Genomic DNA, 16,516 nt, shown 5'->3' with positions numbered 1-16,516 from the left:
TAGGTGCTTCAATATTTTTCTTCTATATTTTTAGTTTTAAGCTATATTTTGTTATCTCCTCAATCTTTCAGGGATCTAAAGCTACTGGGGCTTTTATTTTGACTGCTAGTCACAATCCAGGTGGACCAAATGAGGCAAGTTTCTCTTCTTTATGTCTTTATTTGCTGAGCTTTAATATTAAACTTGATTTGTGGTTTGGATTTAGATTATTTTTTCTTGCTCGATGTTTGGTCATATGATTGAAGGATTTTTAAACTTATGCGAAGATATCTTTGATTTATTGACTCCCGGATCAAATTAAGGGACAAATTCTTTTAAAAAATATTTTCTATTATTCATCCTTAAGTAATTTTTAAAATTCTTGCTTGAGAAATTTTATCGAGATATGAAATTTTTGCAGTTTATATTTTGAGAATATTCAATACTGGCGTTGCAATTTAGTTGGAAGTTTTGCAACACCATACTTCCAAAAGGGCATAAATTTAACATTGCCCTTTGGGAGACTATGTTCTGTTTACTTCTTAATTTTATTGCTCATCGTGCTGTTGCTGTAGATTCAATTTCATTATGTGCATTAACGTCAACTGCATCCTTTTCTCAGGATTTTGGGATCAAGTACAACATGGAAAATGGTGGACCTGCGCCAGAGGCTATTACTGATAAAATTTATGCCAACACAAAGACGATAAAGGAATACCTCATTGCAGAAGACATTCCAGATGTATAATGTTTATCAATGTTCAGTTTTTCAGAATTTTAATTATTTTGCTTCACAATCACATTCTCATAACAAGGATGTTCATGGCTGTTTAATTCGTTGCAGGTGGATGTTTCTACCATTGGTGTGACCAACTTTAGCGGACCTGAAGGACTATTTGATGTGGAGGTGTTTGACTCAGCCAGTGATTATGTACAACTTATGAAGTAAGCAAATTTTTTTGTAGTAACAAGGACTAGTATTATTAGATCTTCCATGCTTTAGTAGCTTTAAATATTAGTTTTCATTGTCCTAAAGAGAGTAAGAAATTTTAGGTTTGTCATATACTAGAACATCTTTTAAGGTAGATCATAGAAATACAATGTGCGTGTGTGTGTACGGATGGAGGGAGAGAGAGAGAGGTTGTTTATAAGTAACTAGTTGAATATTTGAATTTAAATGGCTTGCCTGTAGAATATGTTAATATCGTTCTCAAGGAGTTTGTCTGTTTGTTTGTTTATCATCCTGCATCCGTCGTTCATTTCATAGGTAGGTTAAATAAATATGCTAGCAAATATTCTTGATGGCTATCTTTGTACCCATTTGTTTCATTTATATAGATTTAGATATGAAGAAAGTTTGGGTGAGGATATCCTGACCTAGGATAGGCTTTCTATTTATTGGATTTAAGTCGAAATGGGTGCAATACTAGACTTGATTAATTAGTCATGTATTGCACTCATCTCTAAGAAAAAAGTCCAACATAACCAAATTTTGATCAGGGTACCGTGACATTTTTTGTCTTTAGTGCTGATGCTGTGTTCCTATCATTACTACATCATTACAAGCCTTGTATTGAAATATTATCTTTTAATGTTTAAAGATTTTCTAAATTTACTTTAAAATTTCATTTTCAGATCAATTTTTGATTTTTCATCAATCCAAAAGCTTCTCGCTTCTCCAAATTTCAGTTTCTGGTATGAAAAATTGTTGTACGATGCTATTCGGGGATTCTGTTATTTTTTGTATCTTTCTATAAAATTAATGAACTTCATATTTACTCTATAAACAGCTATGATGCACTTCATGGTGTTGCTGGAGCTTATGCCAAACGCATTTTTCTTGAAGAACTTGGTGCAAAAGAAAGCTCTCTGTTAAATTGCACTCCTAAGGTATCTCAAAACTCTATAGCGCTTGTTGTCAAAATTTAGGGAAATTTACATACATGCCACACAATTCTTATGTATTTACATGCCTAACACCTAAACTTCCATATTTGCATGCATAACATTTTGGTGTGATAAGCCTATGCATGAAATATTTCACTTTTAAAAAGTAGGTAACAGTGGTATTTTAGATGTGATATTAAATATTTGAATGCAATGCATGTTAATATAAAAGTTTAGGTGTTCTGTGTAATGCATAAGAACTATGTGGCATCTATGTAATTGCCCCTAGAATTTAGCTGTTCACAAATGTTGTGCATGGTAACAGGAAGACTTTGGTGGGGGCCATCCAGACCCTAACCTGACTTATGCCAAGGAATTAGTTGCACGAATGGGATTGAGCAAATCAGAACCGCAAGATGAGCCCCCTGAGTTTGGTGCAGCTGCTGATGGTGATGCTGATCGTAACATGATTCTTGGTAAAAGGTATGGAATGATCCAATGAAGAGACGCCAATGAATAATAATGTAAATGGATAATTTCATTTCTTTGATTTTAGGTTTTTTGTGACTCCATCTGATTCTGTTGCCATCATTGCTGCTAACGCTGTTCAGTCTATTCCTTATTTTTCTTCTGGGCTGAAGGGTGTTGCCAGGTAATTTATGATATATACATATTTTTTTCTAGTTAGATATTTTGTTTGTTTTGAAAGTCTTCTTTCATTTTAAAAGTGCTACTTGTATTTTGATCCTTAACTGATTAAATCACTATGTTTTTTGTTTTGGAAGATTTACATACAAACCACTCAATTCTGATGTATTTACATAGCTAACGCCTAAACTTCAATTTTTACATATTTGACTCCTTATCTATGCATGAAAAGGTGTATTTCACTTTTTAAAAGTTAAAATAGTGGTATTGTTTTTAATGTGATATGAAAATTTGGATGGTTTAAATGTAAAATGTAATGTTTAGGTGTTATATATGTAAATATATAGGAATTGGGTGGTATGTATGTAAATGGCCATTTTTGCTTTTTGGTGAATGGATGTAACAATGTGAGGATTGACATATGGGCTGTGCAACTTGCTTAAATATGACCTATGAGGACTGTAGATGCTGAAATTGATGTGATGAGATGTTAAGTTTTCCCTGAAGGATTCAGAGAGGTTTTAAATGGAAGGAGCTTGCACTAAAACATTTGTGCAACATAGATTTAAAACCTCTATTAGCATTCAAGAGAAATGTGGCAAATGAGGATTTATAATGCCGACCCCAAGTTGTTTGAATGCCAAAGAGGATAGCGATGATGTGAATTTGCCTAAGGCTAAGGATTGTAAGACCCTTATGTACAATTGGCAAATTCTGAAATATGCTAGATTAGAGTGCGCATGTATGAAAGAGTTATCTGCAATTTTTTAAATACGTTAACACAAGTTGCAAAATGTTTTTCTGTTATATGGATCGTGAAGTTTTTAAGGGTTTAACCTTGGGTTGTCAACTGGTGCCACTGTTTAGTTTTACTGAGGCGATCTCAAAAGCACAGGTCGTTTCCTTGTGGAAGGAGACTAAGGAGGTAGAATGCAAGATGTCCAGTGGCAGACAAGTATAATTATTATTAAATAGTAGATATTAGTTGGCATGTACTACAATTTTTGTGCTCCTCTATGAATAAGCAAGATGCTTGCAGTCACTGGTTCAGTTGAGTTTCTTATAAATGTTGTTCTTTTGCGTGTATTTGTTAGGGGGGGGGAGGGTGTTTGGGGAGAGCGCGCATTTACATGCATGCAACACATTTCTTATATATTTACATATCCAACACCTAAACATTCACATTTAGATGCATACTACGTCAAATGTACTACCATCACTAAAATACATCTTTTCATGCATAAGATTATGATGTCAAGGTGTTATAAATGTAAATATCAAACGTTTGGTTAGATATGTAAATACGTAAGAATTGTGTGGTATGCATATAAATTTCTCTTTTTTAGTTTTTTTCTCAGATGATAGATATGTTCAAACTAGCCACTTACCTAACCAAGTTATTAATTTTAGCTTATCTCAAGACAGTGAAATAGAAATGAGGGGCTGTGTTTACCTTTACCTGAGTAATGCATCGTTGCTTTGATTTAGCCTTTTGCTGTTGTCGATTTTGGTTCTTCATAAACTTTATTCTTTGTAAAAGAACAAATTAAATTTATTTTATTAAATGAATTTGATAATGTCATTTATAAGGAAAATATTATGCATTGAAATAAAAACAGTAGGGTTGGTGAATCTCTTAGGGCGTGTGACATGTTAGTGTGGAAGTTGTTGGTGTTGAGATGAGAAGTGGGAATCGAAAACATAACTTGGAAGTTTAAAGTAACTCTGCTATATTAAAAAATGCACAAGAACTGTAAATTTTTTTCTAAACATGAATGTGTTGAAAAGAAGAATGAATGATACTAATTTAAATAGTTAAATAAGCCTTTTGATGATGTGTTTATATATCAGTTGGATAAAATCTAATAATAATTATACTTAAAATGTCCGTTCCATTTAAAGAATTAGAACCATTGAACCTGGAATGTAATGTACACCAAACAGATTTTTACCATTAACGTGTTACACTCTATTCATGATTGAATTATGGTGTCTGTTCTATACAAGTGCTCATTTGGTCTTCTTTCTCATTAATCTATATATATATTTTTTATCTTTACATCAAGTATTTTAGGGGACGTTTGGGATCATTTATGTTTTAAATTTTTAAATTTTCTAATTTTATTTTATTTTGTTTACATTTTGATTTGAAGTGAAACATGTTTGGCAGTTTGATTAAATATGGTTAATTTTAAAACACTAGAACACCTAAAAGTTGTTTTAAGTGTATTCAAAATTATGTTATTTTATTTTTAGAAATAACAAATAAAAACATGTAAAAACACGCCAAACAAATATAGTTTAAAAAACAATGGAAAAAGTAAAAGCAAAAACAAAAAATAAAATTGGTCCCAAACAAACCCTTAGTGGACAAATCATCATGTTTCAAGAAAATCAATGTTGTTTAATGTAAGTTGATTCTTTTTATAGCTGATATTTTCATTGTATTATTTCCTCATATGCTACTTTCACTTACTTGAGGGAACTTTCTGTAGGAGCATGCCAACCTCTGCAGCGCTTGATGTTGTAGCAAATAATCTAAATTTGAATTTTTTTGAGGTACATCGAAATTATTTATAATGACAAACCATATCGCAATGTCTATTATCATATTTTGACGGATTATTTTATTAGGTGCCAACTGGATGGAAATTCTTTGGCAACTTGATGGATGCTGGACTTTGTTCGATCTGTGGTGAAGAAAGCTTTGGGACAGGTAGGCATTTCCTCTATACTCATTCCCTTAGTTCCTGTTGAAAAAGTGGTTTGAATGGGCTTGTAAGGAATTTTTTGTTAATTATTTCTTTGGACTGATTCAATATGATAAACATAGTAGTTTTTTGGGTTAAATTTTAAAATGGTGTCCCCCGCACCCGCTCCCGCTCTTCAACGCTCTTCCACGACCATACAGATGCTGTAAATTTAGTCCCAAACTTTTTGAAGTGCTCAAATTTAATCCCCCAAAATCGATCTTAATTGATCCCTTAGGGACTAAATGGGGATCATTTCTGTATACTAGGACTAAATTGGGATCACTTTTATGTCATGATTTCTTCATGAGGGACCACCTTTGATCAATTTTCTTTAGTCATGGGACTAAACTGGAGCACTTCAAAATTTTGGGACTAAATTAGCCACATTAGAACAGTTGGAGCACTATTTTGGGATTTATTTATATATTTTTTTAATCCAAATGAGCCAACTCTTTTTATGATTCATCCATCTTTATAGGAACGTTTCTAACATAGGCCCACAATATGTGCAGTGTTAATTATATGGTGATAGATCTTTTCCTTCTGGTATTTTTTCTCCTTTTGAAGGCTTTTTAATGATTGCCATTTGAGCTAGATTAATAGTAGTGAATTTGAATGTCTTACATATGTTGGGCATGTGAATTCTATACCTAAAATTTGTATTTTTTTCTGTTTCAGGTTCAGATCATATTCGTGAGAAGGATGGGATCTGGGCAGTCTTAGCATGGCTTTCTATTCTTGCCTACAAGAACAAAGACAACCTCATTGGGGGAAAGCTAGTGACAGTAGAAGACATAGTTCGCCAACACTGGGCTACTTATGGTCGCCACTTTTATACTCGATATGATTATGAGGTGAGAAAGTGGAATCATTTTGTTCTTAGTTTCTCTGAATGGAGTTAGAAAATAAACAACATAGATGCTATTCGTTTTCCAATTTTCCCACCTGCCAATATGAGTGTTTCCATTTAGAATGTGGATGCAGCTGGAGCTAAGGAGCTTATGGCATATTTGGTCAAATTGCAGTCATCCATCCCAGAAGTGAACAAGTAATTCTTTGATTTGACACATTATCTGTGATTTTCCAATGAGTGAAATATTGACCTTCCTTTTGATATTATCTTCTGATTTTTTATACTTTACATCATATGGTCCTCAAGAAGTATGTCTCATGCTGGCTAAAAGTTTGGCAGCGGTTTAGCAAAATGGGTTGAATATTTTTTAAGAATTTATCAACATTTTTTTGAAAATAGTAAATTATTCCCATATGTTATATAATAAAAGACGGCACAGGGTCTTATACAAGGGCATATAAGGAGATAAGCCATTTGGTATAAGAAAATATTGACAATACTTCTTTATTATTTATCAAGAAATTACAGTTAAGTAGAGGATTAAGGGCTTAAAAATTTGACCTCAAAGATAGAAGTGGAGGTATTAACCACTAGACCAAGGCCACTTCATGTACATCATTAGAATAAGATTCTAGAAACCAATACCTCACTATTCAAGGGCGGAACTAGCCTCCTTTTTCAGGAGGGGCAAATTTTTTATAAAAATAAATTAATTAAAAAATAGCAGATAATTCAAAATTAAAATGTGAATTTTATTATCATTGATAATTTAAATAATATTAAAAGCATTTAAACTTTTTTTTATTTTTTTTATAAATAAAAAATCATAATTCCATGTTTTAATGTAAAAATTCATATTAAATATAATTTCATGAAAGTCTAAGTTTAATGTGAAACTTAGGCTAAATATAAAAAAAATATTAAAAACCCTAATAAATAAATGTATGCAACATAAATAATAAATAAATTTACACATTGAGACTAATTATAATTTTATCTCATATTTTTATTTTTCTATTTTGACTTAGCTCAAATAAAAGAAAAGTTAAAAAGTTTTTAATACAGATATATATTAAGAGTATACAAAAATGAATTTAATTTTCTTTTTTAAATATAGGGGCATTTACATTTTTACCGTGATAGGGTTGGTGTAACTCCAGTGACGGACATAATTAGAGAGAGCTTCTTAGATGATTTGGTTACATTAAACGTTGATAATCTGATGATCCAATTAGGAGAGTAGATGTTTTAGATTCGACTTATGTTAAGAAAGGCTAAGAAAGGCAGAAGAAAGGCAGAAGTAGACCTAGAAAGACTTGGGCTTATTGTATAAAAAATGATCTTCATTTGTTCGAACTAAATGAAAACATGACACTAAATAGGACGCAATGGAGAAAAAGGATTCATGTAGCCGACCCCACGCAGTGGGATGAAGGCTTTGTTGTTGTTGTTGTTGTTGTTAAATATAGGGGTATTTACATACCTACCACCCAATTCTTATGTATATACACATCTAACATATAAACTTCGCTTATACATTTATACCACCCAAAATTTTCATATCATATTAGAAGTGTCATTATTCTAATATTTTTTATATCACTATTTTAATTTTCAAAAAGTGAAATACATTTTTTTTATTCATAAGTAAGGTGATATGTATGTAAACTTTGAAGTTTAGGTGTTAGACATGTAAATACATAGGAATTGACTGGTATGTATGTAAATTTTGCAACAGGAAATTAAGAAATATCTGACCTTAGGCATCAGCAAAACACGTAGCTTTGCTTCTTCTTGGCTATTTTTAAGATAGTTTAAAGAAATAATAAATCTTTTTAAACAGAAATTAAAATTTTAGATCAGTAAGTTTAGCATTTATGTTTACTTAATTACCATCTAAGAGCATTCTTTTAAATTCAATATTTAATAAATTAAAAGGTTAAATGAGCTGTAGAATTTATTCACAGGTCAATTGGGGCAACTAATATAGTTCAGAGGGGGCAAATGACCATTAAATTGTATCTCTCCTAATAAATATTCAAATTTCAGGACGTGCAATTGCCCCCTCTGAATAGCACGTAGGTCCGGCCATATCACTATTCACATAGTTTATTTATCCAAATTATATCCATTTTCTATCTACAAGAAACATGTCAAATTGAAAATAACACATTAATGTCATCAATATCACATACCTAGTCATAGGCTGGTTTTGTTTGCCAACCCAACTTAGTAGTAAGCTTATGGATATAGCGTATTATACACAATAAAAATAATAAAAGCAGAATAGAATTAAAAAGCTCATGCTCTATATGAGTATGTTCGAAGAAGTTTAATAACAATGTTAATTAATAACAACCAAAAATTTCTGCTTGTTGAATGCACATCGTGGCAAGTACATACTGTGGACATAGATTGGCATGTACATTTTATTGATGTATCTTTCTCCCTTTTTTTATTTGATCATCTTATTCACTATCATATCTTCATTGGAGGCTACTCTAATATACCCATTGTCACTCCACAAACTTGATAGTTGATAATGTTCTATCATATATTTCTTTAATAGCTTCAATATGTCTTTGATGCAAGAATTTGTTTTTAGCGCAAAAATAATTTTTTTTAGCTAAAAAATTTATTTCTTGCGGTTGATGATATGCCTTTCACCAATTGAAATCATATGGTTGAACTGCATCTTCCATTTGTACTTGAAGATAAGATTTGCAGAGTAATAATTTTTTCACGTTGTTGCAACAACATGGTCTCTGGAGAGGTTATTGTCAAATAGGGATTATGAAAACTGAAGCATCCTAAATCTTACAAAACTTTCTTTTAGGTAACAATCAGTTAACATGCATTAATATATCTATATTATTGGCAAACACTTTTGTTAGAAGAGAGAAAATCACGTGCATTATTGATTAAAGCATGCGCCAATACATAGGCATATAGGTTGACTACAATTGAAAGAAAATAATGAGGTGAATGTTGTCAATTAAGAGGTTATAAAATATGATAAAATCCTAGCCCTTCATTCTATGCTTTTCTTACTATCTTTTTTTTTTTTGGTATTTTTTATGACATATTACTATCTTGTTATTTTTCCATATTAGCACTCGCCTCTTATGCTAGAGTATATTCATCAAAAAAATTAAACTTATTGTAAATATTGAAAAAATGAAGAAGTCATAGAGCTTTAGTAAAAAGTGTCCCACTTGATATACAAGTAATGATATTCTTTGATAAGGTCAAATCTTTGATGAAGTGACATATCATCGTAAGATGATTTTTTCATGGAATATATGATTGCTTGTAATGTGGATAACTATTTGTACTTAAGGAAAATGGACTATGATAGGAAATCTAAATTCTTCTACAATAGTATCACTTATATATTTTCACAACCATAATAAGTTATGACATAATATTCAGCTTCAGCACTCAGTCTAGCTATAGATGTTTGCTGATTACTTTTTAAGGATGTGAAATTTTTTTTATCTACAAAGACTTTCTATCCTAACGTAAATATTTGATCGTCATTAGATCCAACATCGGACAAGTCTCCTTTATATTTCGAATAGATTGGTCATTTTCTTACATAATTAGATACATCTCAAATTTTAAAAGACAACATCTGAGTGTATATTCTTTGGGTCTCGCATATGTTGACTGCTCATACCAACAACAAATGATATATTAGGTTAAGTGATGGTCATATCTATGAGCTTGCCACCATTAGGTTGATACGAAGAAGGATTTTTGTAACTTTCATTATCCTCGAATGTATAGTTGAATCAATATGCTTACACCCAGGATGACCAACTTCTTCAAGAAGGTTTATGTCATATTCCCTTTTAAGAGAAATATATTTTTCTTACTATATGCAAATTTAATGCCAAGAAAATATTTTGGACTCCCAAATCTTTAGTAGTAAATAATGTTTATTAATTCACTTAAACCTTCTAATAATGCCAAGAAGAATGTTATCAATATCTAAAGTGAAAATCTTTGTTCTAATACTAGAAGCTCGAATAAAGATAAAGCTATTAATTGTGGTACTTCATAGCTTAGTTAGGAAGAACTTTGCAAAATTTGTCAAACTAGGCATGGGGACTATGTTTCAATCCATATATAAAGTAATATATATCGTTTTTATAAAATCCCCGTAGAAAAAAAAAATATTGAGATTCATTTGTTACATAAGCAAACCTTGATTAATGATGATAGATAAAAGGAAAGAGATTGAATTTAGTGTGTCAAAAGGTCTTAAAAGTAGTCATTGTCATGGATCTAAACATATTCTTTTGCCATCAGGCAAGCTTCTAGCACTCAATAGTGTCAAATGAAACTTGCAATACCTATCAGCATGAAACAATTGTAAGCTCGATAAGAAGTTTAACCACTCGGTTCGCTCAGAGGATGAGAGAAATAGGGTAAGAAACCTCGCCTAATAACAACTTAGCTTTAATAACAACTTAGCTCTAATAACCCATCCTAGACGTTTTCTCTAATAACAACTTAGCTTTAATCCTCTAACACAATGCTTAAGGGCTCTAAGAGAATGAAATTAGGAAGGGTTCAGAGAAATCTCGCCTAATCTACACTTGGTGTAGTCATTGTGATGTGAAGTGTTCATAAGATCACTTCATTAGCTTCTTCAGCCACATGATTGTTGTCGCTCCGATGTGGGCGCCCGAAGCAGAGGAGTATGGAGGGAAGAGCTCGTGCACACTACAAACACTCAAGAGAGAAATGAGGAATAGGGAGGGATGGTGAAGACTTTGGAGCTCTCTCGGATGGCTGGAAGTGTTTAAACCACCAAATCTTCAACTCTTGGGGCCACAAACTCCTTCAACCGTGAAAAGCACCACCTCCGGCGATTAAAATTCCGTCGAAACAAGAAGGGCTTGAGAATGAGGTTTGGAGGGAAGCTCGCACACCAAAACTCTTAGGAGAAGACTCATTACTCAAAATGGGGGGAAAGCTCTTGGTTTGCACCCTTGGGAGCTCAAGGGGCGGTTGGCTTCAAAAATCCCAACCTTACGGGCAGCCCAATGTTGCCCCTTTTAATGGGCAAAATTAGGGTTTGGCGGTGCCACGCCATGCACGGCGTTGCGGTGCTGCTAATGTGGCAAATGTCATGTTGGCCGACAAGATAAGTTCACGGCTCGAGACTTGACATGTGTTAGCACGGCGCCGCCATAAATGGCACCTCGACGCCACTAACTTGGCACTGATACCCATCTAGTTATATGCAACCCTCGAGACCAAAAAAAATAGACCTGTCGGGCACTGCGATGCTGACAAATGGCATTGCGCCTTCGCCATGTCCTTCGTCTTTCGATTACCTTTCCGAGATGGGTTCATAATGACAAATCAGAGGTCTAGATGCAAAGTTATTGTGATTTTCATGGAGCTTCTCATTTAAGCGTTTTTGTGAAGCGTTGGCTTCAAAATGAGCCAAAAACAATGTCAACAAACAATTTCAATACTGATTGGTAACAATAACCTAAAGAAATTATACAACCGATGTTTATGGGCAAAGTAACTACAACCTGTAGAAGAGGAGCATGGGCAAAATTAGGTAATTGAACATGCCCCGCATGTAGGGTAATTGAACGTTCACAAAAAAAATAAAATTTCAATGTTCACTTCGCTAACAAACCTACAAGTGTGCACACCCACACCTACAATTGTGCACACCCACGTCCACAACTGCGCGCGTGCAACCCATTTCGCAACTATTCTTGTGAACCCACATGAGCACATGACCACAGTCACACTTTTCTGAACATGTGCTCTTGCCATCACGTTCATAGGCTCCCACGCACTTCGGTGTCCCCCTCCCCCGCACGCTCCTTCTTGCATGTGGACGCCCCAATTTTTGAAAATATGGCTGCTGCATTAAAATTCTATAAAAAGATACAAAAGAATGCAAGTGTGAGGCTATGCATGTACAAAACGAGCTTTATCATCTCTAGTAAAAGTAAAAAGACAATGGCTATCATTTCCAATTCTCAAGGCAAAACTAACTTGTAAAGCTCTATGCACAATATTGAGCAGCTTTTTTACTATCCCAGGAAGTGTGACAAAAAAGAATCTATTGAAATCGTGTCAGGAAGGCTATGTCATGGCCTTCTAAGGGACTAAATCCTGATACTTTTTTAGGCATGCTATTGTGCTCATGTGCAGGCACATACATACACGTGCACCTGAGCATGCATGCTCACGCACCCAAAACGCCTACAACCTCCGCTAACAGTGACAATAATAATATGATTAAGTCTTTTTTTCAAAATTATGTTTTTTATCGTTTTTTGATATTTCAGACTTAATTTTGACATTTTAAAACTAGACGAAACCTCAATGAGTAAATTTAGATAATTTGAATTTATAAAAAATTCTTGTTCCTATAAACGTATGAATTATTGGAATATTTAAAATTATGATAGTGACTTATCCAATAACTTATATTTTCGAATGACATAAGTATCGATGTTTAAAAATAAGGGGCAATTGATTGCCGTTAATAAATTTTATCACCAAACACGAATCTCAAAACATTGTGAGCAAAAATTCATTTTGATTTTAAATTCAAAATCATCTTAGACTCATTTTCGGCGAATTTATATTCAAACTCAGTGTCTCGATAAGACAAACCTAATGATACTAAAAGTGATCCAATCTCAAAACATTGTGAGCAAAAATTCATCAAACACATATCTCAAAACATTGTGAGCAAAAATTCATTTCGATTTCAAATTCAAAATCATCTTAGACTCATTTTTGGCGAATTTATAGTCAAACTAAGTGTCTCGACAAGACAAACCTAATGATACTAAAAGTCATCCAATCCAAGTTCAAAGCAGCCTATATCAAACACTGAAAGTGTATTTAAAGGCTTTGGTGCATCAATTGGAAAGGCATTCAATCTTAAAGTTTGAAGTGTTTATAGTCAAATCGAGCGTCTCAAGAAGAGGAATTCAACAACCACAAGATCTTTCAATTTCAATGTGATTAAAGCATTTAAATGTTGAAAAAATTGCATATGATCGAGAGAATTAATGTGGATCGTCTGATCGAGTATTTTGGGAGATTGACCAAATTTATAAAAACACCCCTCTAAAAAAAATATAAATATGCCTCCATTCTTCACTTGAAAGAAGGAGATGAGAAAAGTGAGCTGACTATTAAAGGTTAACTCTTAAAGTCCTGTTGAATGTCGCCAGTCACATGAGATTGTGGCTAACTACTAGAGTTCTCTGCCGACCACCAAAGGTCACCATCGACCATTAGAGGTTATTGCCAACTATAGCCACTGTTGACCATCATCAACTACGGCGTTGATTGGTCTACTACAGCTATTATAACCTTATGCAACTACGGTTTCTATAGCCAACTACATTTGTAATAACATCCAACTATGGACTTGATCCCTTTAACACAATTTTAGTCAGACTTCAACATTTATAGTTTCAACTATCTTTATACAGTTATATTTGTTAGATTATTTCAAAAAAATTTTGATTTGAACATCATCTTATAATTCAATATTTTCTAATCCAGGTGAAGAGTAAACCTATGTAGTCCTAATTTTATAAATGATTATTTTAATTAGGCTAGACTCTGTGATTTTTTTCTTTTCCTGAGTTCTTTCACTTAAAAAATTTTGGTAGTTTCTATCCTGACTTTTCTTTTATCTGTGTCATAGATCTTTGTGCAATGCTATGACATTAAATTATTATTCTACATGCTCAATTCTCTGGCGCGCAACCATTATATAATTAAATGTGCATTGACTTGAGACCTTTTTAAGTTGAACATCTAGAAGCATCTTGGTTGCTGCCTGTTAATCTCTCATGAGAGGGTCAAACTCATTATAATTCATTAATTATTATTTATATTGACTTTTATGATCTCTCATTATAATTCATTAATTATTATTTATATTGCCTTTTATGATCTAATAGTTGTATTATGTTACTTGTATTATAGAATGTGGTAGCATGTTTGTTGTGATGCCTTGAGAATTAATAGATATCCAACCACCCAACCAGCGATATCTTGATATTATAAGAGGTATAGTTGTTTGTTGGGAGATAACCTAATATTACTTCGATAGAAGCTGAGTTGCATGCGGAGAAACCACAGTGAGCTAATATGATATGGGAAACAACGGACTGTGCTGTAAATAAGTTAGTTCTAGACAAGTTAATGTAAATTTTGATATTCGGCAATTGTTTTTAGTTATTTAGTATTACTTGGAGAATAGATAGCCATGAGATTGGACTTCACAGGACATTCAGGATTTCAGCATGAGATATTTTCTAGTTATTTTTGTAAAATATTCAGAGTCTAGTTTTAGGATATTTTAGAAATCATTCCTCAACATTAAAGGTGGGATTAAAAGTTCTTTCTGATTATGAATGCATGTTGCAGTTTTCCCAATTGCTAATGGGCATCCATGTCTCGCCCGGATTTCGTTTTGGTGCCTTTTTCTGAAACTCTAGATTGCGGCTTCTGTCCGTCACATTCTGTAATTTTTTTTTTAAACACCGATTAAAGTGTCTAAATGGCCCCCTGCTCTTCTCAGAGATCCATTTTAATCCCAGACTATATAGAAGCATCAAATTAATATCTAGATTTTTTTTAAGGACGACTAAAATAGTCCACCTTGGGCAACTTTTCAGCTCATATGAAAAGTGTGTGGTGGCAAGTTTAGTACTTCTGTAGACTCTGGTGCTAAAATAACCCTATGTAACTAGTCAGGGGACTATTTTGACACTTTACTCTTAAAACATCTAAGATACCCCAAATGTTGCCCTCTGCTCCCTGCTGTTCTTCACCGGATACTTCGCAAATGTTACTGAAAATATTTATTTTGCTTTCTCAGGATTATAAAGGAAATAAGATCAGATGTTTCTGATGCCGCACATGCTGATGAGTTCGAATACAAAGATCCAGTCGATGGCTCAGTCTCAATGCACCAGGGAATTCGTTACTTGTTCACAGACGGCTCGCGGCTCGTATGTTTCTTCTTTGCCTCACTACTCGATTGTTTTCGGCTTATGTTGGCAGTTCCCCAACTGTCTAAAAAATGGGGCATTTGCATGCATACAGCCCAATTCCTTTGTATTTTGATATCTAACACCTAAACTTTACACCTTTGAAGTTTAGGAGTTAGATATGTAAATACATAAGAATTTGGGTGGTGGTATTTATGTAAATCTTCCTTGAAAATTTGACTCTGGATTGAGTTCTTCTTTCTAAAGCATCTGATTTATGCTATTAACAACTCCAAAATTTCAGGTTTTCCGACTCTCCGGAACTGGTTCAGAAGGTGCCACAATTAGGCTCTACATTGAACAGTACGAGAAGGATTCTTCAAATACAGCAAGGGATTCACAGGAAGCTCTTGCTCCTCTTGTATGAGAGACAAACTTCTTTATTTTTCTGTTTTTTTCTATTTATTCTATGAAATATCATGTTAATTTTTTTTTTTTTTGACCATTACACATTTGTAGGTGGAAGTGGCTCTGAAACTTTCTAAGATGGAAGAGTTCACAGGACGATCTGCACCAACTGTTATCACCTAAGGTTATGACAATCAGCAATTTTTTTGACTTGTTGAATTGTTTAAAATAAGCTTGTTTCTATTTATAAATATTTGTTACTTTTTGCAATTTCAGAATTCCTTGCATCATAATTTTGTTTTTGCAGCTTACACATGAAATAACCTGCAAGTCATTTGTAACTTATCTCATGCAGATAAGGAAGAAATAATGATATATATGTTTGTTCTGGTTCTAAATTTCTTTTTTTTAATGTGTATGTGTATACACACACACACACACACACAAATCCTTCATATCTCATCAAAGAAATTATTATTTTAATTTTAAAGTAGTGAAATACAAACAAGTTGCGTTCAAATTAGTGAAGTCAAAACACATTCTTCATTTGTCATTGGGCTTCCGTACCATTACTACATTTGAGAGCCAAGTTGGATACTACACCTCTTCGCTGCTATCAGTTCAGCTAAAGTTCTTGAGGTTGATCGAAGTTTCTGCTTTATCGGTAGAGTGAACGAGTTGATATTGAGTCGATGATATGCGACGTCCAATTGAAGACATCTCAGTGTGCGTGGAGAGTTCGGATCAGTAGGTCCCCGTGTCCTGCATCAAAGCTTTCATATTGAAAAAATCTTACCAGGTTCATTCTCATCTGTTGTGGGCATCTAGAGGTTGGTCTCACTAGTCTCAAGACCACCTTCTCGTTATGTCTTTATGTCGAGTGGATCTTGGTCGACACTAGTGAGCGCTCGAAGGTAAAAACTCCTCGGCTATTCTAAGTTCCCTCATACCTTCATTATCTTCCCTTCTTCGGGAAATTTCAC

The 16,516-nt window shown here is 33.4% G+C and overlaps 1 protein-coding gene across 1 annotated transcript in view; it reads left to right on the top strand.

Moving 5' to 3' along the window:
• The window catches only part of LOC110028533 (phosphoglucomutase, cytoplasmic), a 50,854-nt gene extending 34,909 nt beyond the window's left edge, over positions 1 to 15,945 (top strand). The window contains exons 5-18 of the mRNA XM_020730429.1: positions 72 to 134; positions 602 to 721; positions 824 to 924; positions 1,615 to 1,674; positions 1,770 to 1,869; positions 2,192 to 2,349; positions 2,423 to 2,518; positions 5,010 to 5,073; positions 5,149 to 5,230; positions 5,946 to 6,121; positions 6,239 to 6,315; positions 15,014 to 15,146; positions 15,430 to 15,546; positions 15,645 to 15,945. Of these exons, the coding sequence (XP_020586088.1) occupies positions 72 to 134; positions 602 to 721; positions 824 to 924; positions 1,615 to 1,674; positions 1,770 to 1,869; positions 2,192 to 2,349; positions 2,423 to 2,518; positions 5,010 to 5,073; positions 5,149 to 5,230; positions 5,946 to 6,121; positions 6,239 to 6,315; positions 15,014 to 15,146; positions 15,430 to 15,546; positions 15,645 to 15,716 (1,419 nt within the window). The 3' untranslated portion in view covers positions 15,717 to 15,945. The remainder of the gene's footprint in view (positions 1 to 71; positions 135 to 601; positions 722 to 823; positions 925 to 1,614; positions 1,675 to 1,769; positions 1,870 to 2,191; positions 2,350 to 2,422; positions 2,519 to 5,009; positions 5,074 to 5,148; positions 5,231 to 5,945; positions 6,122 to 6,238; positions 6,316 to 15,013; positions 15,147 to 15,429; positions 15,547 to 15,644) is intronic.
• Positions 15,946 to 16,516: the final 571 nt, after the last annotated feature.

Source organism: Phalaenopsis equestris, unplaced genomic scaffold (genome assembly GCF_001263595.1).
Source record: "Phalaenopsis equestris unplaced genomic scaffold, ASM126359v1 Scaffold000513, whole genome shotgun sequence".
Taxonomy (NCBI): Eukaryota; Viridiplantae; Streptophyta; class Magnoliopsida; order Asparagales; family Orchidaceae; genus Phalaenopsis; species Phalaenopsis equestris.
The sequence above is the reverse complement of the archived record's forward strand: the minus strand, read 5'-3'. Positions and strand labels throughout refer to the sequence as shown.